Here is a 12,477-nt window from a genome sequence, read left to right as displayed (position 1 = left end):
TTCAATGGAAGAAGTCAGCGCTCTCCGCCGAATGGCATGCGGCTTCGCTCAGCAGGGGAAGCAGAGAACTCAAGGCACCACGCTTCTCCCCGGCACCCGATCCGTAGCCTTTAAAAAGGCTCCTTCACGAGTCGGGAGGGCGCTAACGGTGCAAGCCGAGTCTCCATGTCCACGGCCTCCGTGGCCGTGGTTTCTAAGGGTCCCCGCATCGCCGGTGCGGTAGAACCCAGCCCCTGCCGAGCAGACTCCCTCCGGAGCTCGGAGGGAGTCCGCCATTCGGCGATGGCGCCAACCCGGAAGCTCCCTAAGCCAAAACTGAGATACTTTCAAGAATGTATAACTTGCTGTTAAAATGGAATACGCAGGATGAAACGGTTAAATCTCCTATGATTAAATGGGCACAAGATATTGGTCATAACATTATGTTTGCGGACTGGGAACAGTTGTGGACCACCGGTATGAAATTTACGGCATGTAATGCCTTAAGAGAGAATATTTTGAAAATGATATACAGGTGGTACATGACACCAGTCAAGCTTGCAAAAATATATCATTTGCCCGATAACAAATGTTGGCAGATGAAGGTGATAGACTATATGGAATTAGCAGAAATGACTGGCAGAATCCGAGACCTGGGAGAAGAGTTGGTGGAAGAAGATTGGAAGAAATTTAAAGACTATCTTCAGAAACACTGTAAAATTAATGAATGTTAAAAATGATGTTGGATTGAAAATAAGAGGTATTAGCAACAAAGTTAACGAGAATATGCAAAAATGAGTTGATAATGGATGAAAATATAGAGTTATAATATGTTAAGATATAGAGTTAAGATAAACGAAAGAGGGTAAGGATTTGCTGATTTGATTATTTAAATGGGAATACAAAAAGGGGAGGTGTGAGGAAGTCAAGGAAACAAGCTAATGAGTTTAAAGTTACAAAAAATGGATTTGTTTTTAACTCTTTTGTATCTATTCGTTTTTTGTACTTTGTATTTTTATTCTTTTTTCTTTTTTATGTATTTTTGTATGTTTTCTTTTTTTATCTTTTTCTTATTTCTTTTATGTTTTTGTAAAATTTCAATAAATATTATACAAAAAAAATATGAAATGGAATACGCAGGATGAAACGGTTAAATCTGCTATGATTAAATGGCCACAAGATGTTGGACATGACATAATGTTTGCTGACTGGGAACAGTTGTGGACCACAGGTATGAAATTCACGGCATGTAATGCCTTAAGAGAGAATATTATGAAAATGATACACAGGTGGTACATGACACCAGTCAAGCTTGCAAAAATTTATCATTTGTCTGATAATAAATGTTGGAAATGTAAAGAGAATGAAGGTACATTCTTTCACCTTTGGTGGATGTGCCCAAGGATTAAGGCTTTCTGGGAGATGATCTATAATGAAATGAAAAAGGTATTTAAATATACCTTCCTGAAGAAACCAGAGGCCTTTCTCCTGGGCATGGTCGGCCAATTGGTGCCAAAGAAGGATAGAACTTTCTTTATGTATGCTACAACAGCAGCAAGAATACTCATCGCAAAGTATTGGAAGACACAAGATTTACCCACCCTGGAAGAATGGCAGATGAAAGTGATAGACTATATGGAACTGGCGGAAATGACTGGCAGAATCCGAGACCAGGGAGAAGAGTCGGTGGAAGAAGATTGGAAGAAATTCAAAGACTATTTGCAGAAACATTGTAAAATTAATGAATGTTAAAATGATGTTGGATTGAAATGAAGCGGCCTTAGCAACAAGGTTAATAAGAATATGTAAAAATGGATTGATAACGGATGAAAATATAAAGTTATAATATGTTGAGATATAGAATTAAGATAAAAATAAAGAGGGTAAGGATTTGCTGAATTAACCATGTGAACGGGAATACAAAAAAGGGAGGTGTGAGGAGGTCGGGGAAATAAGTGAATGAAATCTAAGATATGAAAAGATTGATTTGTTTTTAACTATTTATTTTTTCTGTATTTTGCATTTTTTTTTCATGTATTTTTGTACTTTCTGTATTTTTCCTTTTTCTTCTTTTTTACTCTGTAACTTTTTTCTTTTTGTAAAACTTTAATAAATATCTTTAAAAAAAAAAAAGAAAATTATTTTGCTAAATTCACCCCACACACCATATAGAAAATTTACTAAAGGCACAAAGTAGGATGGTGTTCACAGTCATCTCATATTTACTGCAATGTAGAAACTTGGATCACATTGGAGAGTATCTTTTGTTGTTCAAGACAAAATCACATTTTACCATCTTCAGATTAGCAGAATGAAAGGGAACAGTATTTTAACTGAGTTGCTACAAGGAGGGCAACAGAAAATGGACATGGCTTTTTGGTTGCTGTCATTTTGGGGCATCATGTGTGGGGAAATGAGTGAGGGAGCGATTCTAGTAAGAATTGTGCGGGAAGAGGGATGGAACAGTAAATTCTGGCCCTCCTGGTAGGCAAGAGACACTTATCAGAAAGAATGCTTATGGCAAGCATTCAGGACAGGGGTGCAGACGTCCAGACTGAGAAGCAGGCTTCTAGCTATGGTGGATAAAAAGTTTAAATGGAAACTCTTGAATCTGTCTAGTGTGGAAACACATTCGAGGGAAGGTTGTTTGTAGTGCTACTATGATGAATTAAGTAGCGAAGAATGAGCATGGAGTAGCTCCTACTTTTGTACTTATAGGATGTATTTACCATTACAATCATTGCCCTAGAATATTTAATTATAATTTATGTCTTGGTAGGTTTAGAGGATAACATTTTATTATTTTACTGGTAAACTCTGTTATCCATTAAAATGTTTATGAATTATGAAATGACCCTGAAGTACCCAATGTCATAGTTGGTGATGTGTGTGTTGTGGAGTTAGCTCCAGTTCATGCAATCAGCTGATGTGGACAAGGTACTTGCAGCTATACAGTTGTCTATGTGCCCTCTTGACTCCTGCCCTGCCTGGTTTATTAAATCTATCAGAGAGGGGTTGCCTGGTTGGGTCCAGAGTGTGGTTAACACTTTACTGCATAACAGGGGTGATGCCGGCTGCCTTGAAAGTGGCAGTGGTGTGACCACCCCTAAAGACACCAGCCCTGGACTCGTTGGACTAGAATAACTATAGACCAGTCACAAATATCCGCTTCTTGTGCAAGGTGGAGGAGAGTTGCAGTGGGGCGGCTGTAAGCATTCTTAGATGACACAGTTTGTTTTGACAGGGCAAGCGGGTTGGCTCCTGCTGCTCAGTCTCTCTGCAGCTTTTGACCCCATGGACGATGGTATCATGCTCCATGAAATGGGAATTGAGGACAGTGTATTATAGTGGTTCTGGTCCTAATTTTAAGAATTAATTTAGTTTGTGTGTGCCCAACTGACACACGAACGCTGGCGTGCGGGACCTTCTGGACCCAGAAGTGGGCAGAAAGTAGGCAGAATGCGGGTTGGAATGGGGTGTAATGGGGGCGGTCTTATAAAGTCTTATGGCTGATGTGTCTAAGGTTGGTGTGCAAGGTTGAGGATAAGCAAGGTACAGCAAATATCAACATGTTTCAGGAAATATTTTGCAATTACTAAGAGATATCAGAGAGGTATAGGTCAGAAGATAAACCAAAATTATTCACAACAGGATATTTTAAATATTTTAAGGATTTATTTGCCTTTTAAAGATTTAATAATTCAGTTAACTAAGCTCAGCAGTGGAGAGAACAAGTGAGAGATGCAATGTTGCAGTCTATCCCCATTCTCTAGGAGAGCTCCAGCTAGCCTGGGACAGGAGCCTTGTAGTGCTGTTGAGGACTAGGGGAGGGGGCAGTTTGAGGAGGTGCAAAGGAAAACATGGCACTCTGAAGGCTTGCAGCTACAGGGTTCTGGTTAGCATGAGGAGTGCACAAAGTGGAAAGGTTTAACCCTTCCTTTTTCAGAAGCAATTGCATTGAAAATTTCTCTGTCCCATGTAAATAAGAAGCCCGCATATGCTTTCTAAACAATTGTGTTTATTTACAATCTTTTTACCCTGCCACTGAAAAGCTTTCTAGAACATCTTGCATAATATCAAGAAAAACAAGCTAGTTCATGCCCACAGACTTACAACCTATAAAGACGCACGGTATGCTAAACGTTTTTCCCTACAGAAGCATGTCCCCTCCCACAGGGCAAAAGCAAGAGTTGCCCATAGAAAACAATGGAGAAATCCAAGAATTTAGCTTAGGCAGCACATTTGTCATGCCAAAGCAGAATCAATACCAACCAAGACAACAGTTCCTATCTTTGGCATTCAGTGTGAACCCAGGAGTCTCCTATCCCCTGTAAGAGATTAGTTTTTGTACAGTTTTCTTTTATTTATGCCCTCAATATTCCATAAGTCTTGGAAGCTCCTAAGTTGGTGCTGGTCTTTTTCTAAAAATGTTTTTCTTCATGCTTTCTACTTGTATGTACAGGAGACTCCCCACCTGTGCAGGGGTTATGTTCTGGGCCTCCGCACACATCAGTGAAATGCACGTAAGTGGGGAGGACCCTGGAGAGTCCTAGAGGCTTGTTGAAGCTGCTCAGCTGATGCAGCATTTAGATCAGAGGTGACTAACATCTGTCCCTCCAGATGTTGTGCTACAACTCCCATCATCTCTAACCACTGGTCATGCTGGCTAGGGTTGCTGGAAGTTGTAGGTGAGCAACATCTAGAGGGCCACAGGTTAGCCAATTTAGATAAAAATACAGCAAGTATATATGCAGTGGACACTGTTGAGTTTTTACCATTGAAAAGCAAAAACGCAATGGGCTCTTAGAATCCCATAGCTACCAACTGGAAAACTTGAAGCCAAGACTGCCACCAAGAGGTATAAAAGAGAATTTTTTTAAAAAGGCAGTGGCAATGTGGAACAATACTGATATGGTTTATAACTTAAAATTTGCACTATTGAAGATTTTTTGTAATCTATTACCTATTGAAATTAGCGGGAATACCATTTTCTATAGTACTTTTCTTAAGTAGCATCAGTTTGTGTCTTAATCTACCTTGCTTTTGATTGGTTGGCTTCTCCTCTCTAATTTGATGTAGAACTCTCAAATCTCTCTTTAAACTCTTCCTTTTTTGTGCTCTGTAGAGCTCCTTTACTCTTGGTCCTCTTTTCTTTACTTTCACTTCCTGCTTTACCATTGGCAAACCTGAAACTGATTCACCTTCTCTGTCCAATATGCCACCTTCAAATCTAGTTAACTCATTTTTTCCCTGCAGCTTTCCTTGAAGTTCTGCAGCCTTATCTTTTCTACACAATTAAACCTCTTCTATCTAACATGCTATACTTATTTCCAAGCTCTAATTTTTTTCTTCACCTTGCTTGAGAAGCCTCCCGAGCATAAATATTGCCATTTAAAAGTGCTGTGTAGCATCTACCTCAAACCAGGAACTAAATAAAAGTGAAATAATGGCTATACACACAGGTCCCACTTACCAAACACAATGTGTTCCCAGGAAATCATCTGTAAGGCGGGTGTTTGCATAATGAGCTGACAATTTCAATTATTTCCTATGGGAACAATTCTAATTTGTGATCTTTTCCCCTTCCCCCATCATGGTTTATTCCTAAAATGGCTATAGCCAACTGCCAAAAGAAAGACAAAGAAAAAAACTGATTTGTCCCATCTCTCTTTCTAGTTCCTCTCTCATACATATGAAAGAATGAGAAAATGGTTGCCACTGACCAACAAACCACAAACAAATAAGGGAGGGAGGGAGGGAGGGGGCAAACTCTGGCTGTTTAGCTATCTTATCTGCAGTGTGTATAGTGAGGTTTGGGCAGAATTCTTTATGTTCAGATAACTGAATTTTCACATAATGAATGGACAGATTGCAGGACCTGCATGAAATAGAAAGAGACATCCAGAAGCCATTTTTGATGGAAATCTCCAAGTCATTCAGTTTTCATTAGTAACCAAAGAGATAGTGGCTTGGATCTCAATTCCCCATGCACCACTAGGGATGTCCCATACACAGTGCCAGCAAAACAAAAGAAAACAACCAGCATAGATTCTCCCTACAGCTCTTTGCTGCACCACACCATCATACTGTGGTAGGCTGGGGGAACCTCCAGAAAAGGGGGAGTAGGTTGGAGGGGAAGGGAAGAACTGGTAAATGCCACCAGGGGTTCTTCCACAGGGTCTCAAGCCATACTGTGGCTCAGGATCCAAACCTTAGAAAGCATGTTAAATTAACGCAGTTCAGTTTTCAGAACTAGAAATATAGTATTTGTACCTGATCTTTACTAGTTAATCCAATATGCATGACAAGATAAAAGTGCACCAGGTAGTCAGGATTTGGCACAAAATCTTGGCGTCTAGCCATCATAGCACATATCAGTTTGTAGGCTTGAAGCTTCCCTTCCTTATATTCATCTGATAAGGTGGTAGCCTAAAATAAAAGAGTATGTTTTATGAATAAGACAGCTTCTAAATAATCAGAACATGAGTATTGGATTACAATATATGAAACGAAGACAACTGTTCAAGACATCCTTCTCAAGATGATAAAGGGCACATTTTAAGTTACATTTTCTATGATTTGGAACTTTTATGGAACTTAACGTCAACATTTCTCACCCACAAACAAAATAGCTTTGATCCAGCAAAGGCCTCAGCTAATAGAAGGTGAGGGTTGCAATTTTCAGATATTCCTCCTCCACTGCAGCTCCGGGAAGACTGCTCTAAAGGAATGAGGGACCCTTTGGAAAAACATAGGAGTGTGTGGCTGCAGTGGAGAGAGAGAATCAGCAAAAATGGCACCTGCCCTTCCATCCATAGAAGCCTCTCTGAATCAAAGAACTTTCCATGAAGAGAACAGCACAAATGCATATAATCCATTATTAGGTTTGATAATTAACGTTTTGTATTATAAATAAAATACCAACACTAAGGAAGGGAAGTTGAGGACAGAACAGCACACTTTATATAACAGCACACTTTTATATATACATTATAAAAATAGTAGATTAAAGCTTAAGTGCAACTTAATATATTCTTATTTACATCCCAATTAACCAATTAATTTGCACATCACAGGCTGGTTGCACAGAATTCACTAAATTACTGTAGATGCTGACTCTGCTTTCATTATAGGACTTCATTCATTCATTATAGGCATCATTCAAACAGGGCACAAGGGAACAGTCTCCTCTTTCTCCATAATGTGAATAGAGTGATGTGCACTCCTGAAGTTTACTCAAAAATCCTTAATACAGAGTAGTGGTCACATGTAGGCTTCTGTCACTGAAATCGCAGCCCTCGTGAACTTTTTGTATTTAGGTCAAATCCAAACTAATGAATATATATAAAAAAGTTTCAACATACATTCATAAACAAAAGAATTTTAAAGGCTTATGTTGATGTTATGTTTAGATTTGTATAGTCAGTACAGTGGTACTTCTGGTTACATACTTAATTCGTTCTGGAGGTCCGTTCTTAACCTGAAACTGTTCTTAACCTGAAGTACCATTTTAAGCTAATGGGGCCTCCCGCTGCTGCTGCGCCACCACCCCGCGATTTCTGTTCTCATCCTGAAGCAAAGTTCTTAACCCGAGGTACTATTTCTGGGTTAGTGGAGTCTGTAACCTGAAGCGTATGTAACCTGAAGCGTATGTAACCCGAGGTACCACTTTATAGCTACATGTACATTAAAGGTAAGGTAAAGGGTAAACGGCGGGACACGGGTGGCGCTGTGGGTAAAACCTCAGTGCCTAGGGCTTGCCGATCGTATGGTCGGCGGTTCGAATCCCTGTGGCGGGGTGAGCTCCCGTCTTTCGGTCCCAGCTCCTGCCCACCTAGCAGTTCGAAAGCACCCCCGGGTGCAAGTAGATAAATAGGGACCGCTTTATAGCGGGAAGGTAAACAGCATTTCCGTGTGCTGCGCTGGTGCCGGCTCGCCAGAGCAGCTTCGTCACACTGGCCATGTGACCCGGAAGTGTCTCCGGACAGCGCTGGCCCCCGGCCTCTTAAGTGAGATGGGCGCACAACCCTAGAGTCGGACACGACTGGCCCATATGGGCAGGGGTACCTTTACCTTTACCTTTAAAGGGTAAAGGGACCCCTGACCATTAGGTCCAGTCGTGACCGACTCTGGGGTTGCAGCGTTCATCTCACTTTACTGGCCGAGGGAGCCAGCGTACAGCTTCTGGGTCATGTGACCAGCATGACTAAGCCACTTCTGGCGAACCAGAGTAGCGCACAGAAACGCCGTTTACCTTCCCGCTGGAGCGGTACCTATTTATCTAGTTGCACTTTGGTGTGCTTTCAATCTGCTAGGTTGGCAGGGACCGAGCAAGGGGAGCTCACCCCGTCGCGTGTTGAACCTTCTGATCGGCAAGTCCTAGGCTCTGTGGTTTAACCCACAGCACCACCCGCATCCCAACATTAGAGGTAGCTACAAAATTAACATAATAAGGCATTCCTTCCTCCATGTTTAAAAAGCAATTTGGGAGTTTAGAAGTATAAGACTGAAGGTAAACAAAAGCAGGATACAAATGAGATTGGTCCAGACCAAGGTGCATGAAAAACTTACCTTGAACAACCACGATGCAAATATTCTGAGTGGAGGAATTAAAGTAGGAGGAGAGGGAGTGGATTGGTTATCCAGACTGATAGCAAGATTGTCCCTTATCTAAATAAATAAATAGATAGATAGATAGTAAGACATACACAATCTTGATGAGCTAAAGTGAATAGTTTTTCCTTCTTAACCTCTTCAGATAGGATCTCACATTTTCTTTTCTGATTGTTTTGGAAAATCCCAAACTAAAGAAGGCCCTTTTCTCATCAGTAATCTGTGATGCATGAAGTTTGGGAACTAAAGCGGCTGTTGTAATGCTTCTCCTTTCCTTTGGAAAGTCCCAATAGGTTATCAGGTTGCCTCGCAGGATGCCCCTAGTATTTGGTTGATGCCTGTGAGATCAGGATGATGGGCTAGACAAGCCTCGAGTCTCATTCACTAGGGCTCTTCTTATTTTCTTACCTCCTGAGGTATATAGTGGGGCTGCCGTGGGTTACACAGCACACTGAATCATGAGCTTGCTAATCTCAGTTTCTGATTAGTATGGAATTTGTTACTGTAGTCCAACTAATTTGAACAGCTAACTTTTGTACAAATTTCCTTCCTATCTCAAAACAACAGAAACATTATTGAATTTTTGAGGGCTTACAGATTAGGGTTGGTACAGTCGGGAACATTATTTACAAGCACACTTCATCCCAGTACCATTCATCTGTTTAAATATTAAAATCTTCACTATGGTCTCAGTGGGTAGTTGAAAATAAGCTTTTAAACATTTAACATACAATATTCATAAGATTTTAGACAGGCTGGATCTAGACATATCAAATAAGTGTTTCCGAAAAACGCATTGTAAACTTTGTATGAGAAATTGTTTTGGCAAAAATGGAACTCTACAATGCCATCTGGTGCCACAGTGTTATAATACATATAAAAAGGTAAAGGACCTGACTGTTAGGTCCAGTCACAGACGACTCTGGGGTTGCGGTGCTCATCTCGCTTTACTGGCCGAGGGAGCCGGCGTACAGCTTCCGGGTCATGTGGCCAGCATGACTAATCCACTTCTGGCGAACCAGAGCAGCGCACGGAAACGCCATTTACCTTCCAGCCGGAGCGGTACCTATTTATCTACTTGCACTTTGACGTGCTTTCGAACTGCTAGGTTGGCAGGAGCAGAGACTGAGCAACGGGAGCTCACCCTGTCGCAGGGATTCAAACTGCCGACCATCTGAACGGCAAGCCCTAGGCTCTGTGGTTTAACCCACAGCGCCACCCATATAACACATATAAAATGCTTTTTCTTTACCAATCTAGCTGAGTCCACAGATTAAACAGTTACGGTATTTCCTGTTCTATTTATTTTAGCATCTCACATTAGTCTACTAACTCTCCATTAGACAAAGTCTATAGTAGCAAACCTTACCTTTGCTAATTTGTACCATAGCGCAAAGAGATACTCAAAAACTCTGGCGTGTATTTTAGGACACTGGATACTGTTCACATCTCCAAGAATTCCCAATATTCTTCGCCATAACACAGCAGCAGAATCAGGATGCCAGCCTATGAGATTCCCACCAGCAATTATACTGCAATCATCAGCAAGAAACTCACTGCTGTCTAGAAGAGAAAATTATTTGTTATTAATTACTAGCAAAATACCCAAGTGTATTTTACATAAATGTGTGATAATGGTCAATTTGTGAAATTAATCAAGTTTCCCCATTAAGCCAAATTTCCTTCTGAGTGTCCAGCATTGTCAATGAAATCAGTACAGCAGCAGCTGTACCCTCAGGTAACATAAACTTCAGGTTGTGAAAGTGGCAAACCTGGAAGTGTTTCCCCCGCACACATGCGCAAAGTGGTCTACCGCTTCTCCTCGGGTTACAAAAACCTCGGGATGCGGCTGGACCTCTGGAATGGATCCTGTTCACAACCGGAGGTATTTTATTGAAGATTTGGCACATATGACCCCAACTTTCCATTTTCAGCCTATAATAATTTTCAGCACATGTCCTATTTAACATGACTTGTTCACTCAAAAGCAAAGTGATTAACACAAAACAATTTGTTCTCAAAAGGCACACATCTCTTTAGGAGTACATTTTCACTCACATCAACACTTACATTTCTAAGTCTAACACAAAATTAATGTTATTCTAGAAGAAATCAAAAGCCACACAGATAACAAGGGGCAATAAAACTGACTTCATCACAGCTACAGTACTTACTAGAACAAAAAGCACAGGAAATCTTGAAGAGCAGAACAGCTTGTTTTTCTACTGATGCACTTATTTGTCAGAAAATTTCTCAGACTTGCTTACTTATCTATTCAAAACATTTTTTCACTCTGGTTCTTGGCCAAATTGTCTCCCATAGCAGCTTACAAAAACGAACTGTAGACAGACCCTGCCTTTAGGCTTACAAGCTAAAGACTTGAAATTAGTGGGTATTCAGCACCCTCTAGTGCTACAAAAGCAACATATCCAATACAGTTATGATACCAGTAGCACAACTCAGACAATAAAGGTCAAGAATTGTCTTAACCTCCTCAGAGCACCAACCTTCTGAGAGATTTTGCCTATTACATAGGGAGGACTATAAGGAGTCTCTAGCATGTCTTGAACAGCTATGTGGCTCAAGAATGAATGTACACAGGTAGGAAAATATATTGCTCCCAAACAGAAGCAGTCCAGTCTGGTGCAGCTCATCCAGTTGTCTTGTGTGTTGGACGTCTCCTACTGAGACACTTAGGAGAGTTGGTTCTCCGCCCAGAGTAGGAATAATGTGATCTCCTGCTGTAGATCTGCTGATCTGGTCCCACCTTCCCTGTTGATATAGGAGTGAACATTTGTGTTGTCCATTCTGATTAGGATGCAATAGATAGGCATGCTGTGGAAAAAGGGTTGAGTGGCCAGACACACTGCTTTAAGTTCAAACCAGTTGATGATGTGCTGTGTGAATCGACGGGTGTCCAGTCTGCCTGGACCATCACCCCTCGCAATGCATCCCCCAGCCTTGCACGCTGGCATCCAATGTTATGGTGATCTTTAGGGGACCTCTGAGGGGGATTCATTTCCACGGGTTAGCATCCCTTGTCCACCAGAACATGGTCTCGCATAGCCGTAGTCTCATCAAGACATAGTGGTGCTTGCTGTGAATGTGACCACTGGTGTAGAAGAAGGAACCACTGGAGTGGTCTCACATGAAGTATGGCCCACAGAGTGACTTGTGAGGCTGATATGTATAGATCCAGGATACAAGCCAGTAGTATGATGTCCATCCTATTGGAGGACATCAGGAGCTTAGTTGCTGCCTTGATTGAAAGGACTACCAGGCCCTGGGTAGTACAGTGGTACCTCGGGTTAAGTACTTAATTTGTTCCGGAGGTCCGTACTTAACCTGAAACTGTTCTTAACCTGAAGCACCACTTTAGCTAATGGGCCTCCTGCTGCCGCCGCGCTGCCAGAGCACAATTTCTGTTCGCATCCTGAAGCAAAGTTCTTAACCTGAAGCAGTATTTCTGGGTTAGCGGAGTCTGTAACCTGAAGCATATGTAACCTGAGGTACCACTGTATCTATCAGTGCACCAATATGTATGAGGAGGAGGAGGTGGCTGTTATCCTTGTTGATGAAGAATCTGTGAGTTTGGCAAGTCCTCATAGTGTTCTGAATATGTGGTTGCCCTAGAGGGGGAGGTGAGCCACCAGGGCAACTATTGTCTTCATGAAGACTCTCAGAGATCAGGGCAATCTGAACAGGAGGGCCCTGAATGGTGAGGGCCAGGCATAGGCAAACTTGGCCCTCCAGATGTTTTGGTACTACAACTCCCATCATCCCTGACCACTGGTCCTTAGCTAGGGATGATGGGAGTTGTAGTCCCAAAAACACCTGGAGGGCCGAGTTTGCCTATGCCTGGTGTGGGCCAATGAAGAGTCAAAG

General features: G+C 41.7%; 1 protein-coding gene across 9 annotated transcripts in view; it reads right to left on the bottom strand.

The window, feature by feature from the left end:
- RALGAPA2 (Ral GTPase activating protein catalytic subunit alpha 2) overlaps positions 1-12,477 on the bottom strand; it is a 188,160-nt gene that overhangs the window by 112,048 nt on the left and 63,635 nt on the right. For all 9 annotated transcript variants that reach the window (XR_014550911.1, XR_014550912.1, XM_083624413.1 and 6 more), the window contains 3 exons: positions 9,962-10,155; positions 8,551-8,649; positions 6,253-6,408 (listed from right to left, as the gene is read on the bottom strand). Coding sequence is in view for 7 of the 9 variants with exons in the window: in XM_083624413.1 (XP_083480539.1) it covers positions 6,253-6,408; positions 8,551-8,649; positions 9,962-10,155 (449 nt within the window). In the remaining 2 variants the exon portion in view is untranslated. The remainder of the gene's footprint in view (positions 1-6,252; positions 6,409-8,550; positions 8,650-9,961; positions 10,156-12,477) is intronic.

This window comes from Podarcis filfolensis (genome assembly GCF_964270895.1).
Source record: "Podarcis filfolensis genome assembly, chromosome: 7".
NCBI classification, from domain to species: Eukaryota; Metazoa; Chordata; class Lepidosauria; order Squamata; family Lacertidae; genus Podarcis; species Podarcis filfolensis.
Note: the sequence above shows the minus strand (reverse complement) of the source record. Positions and strands in the feature narration are given on the sequence as shown.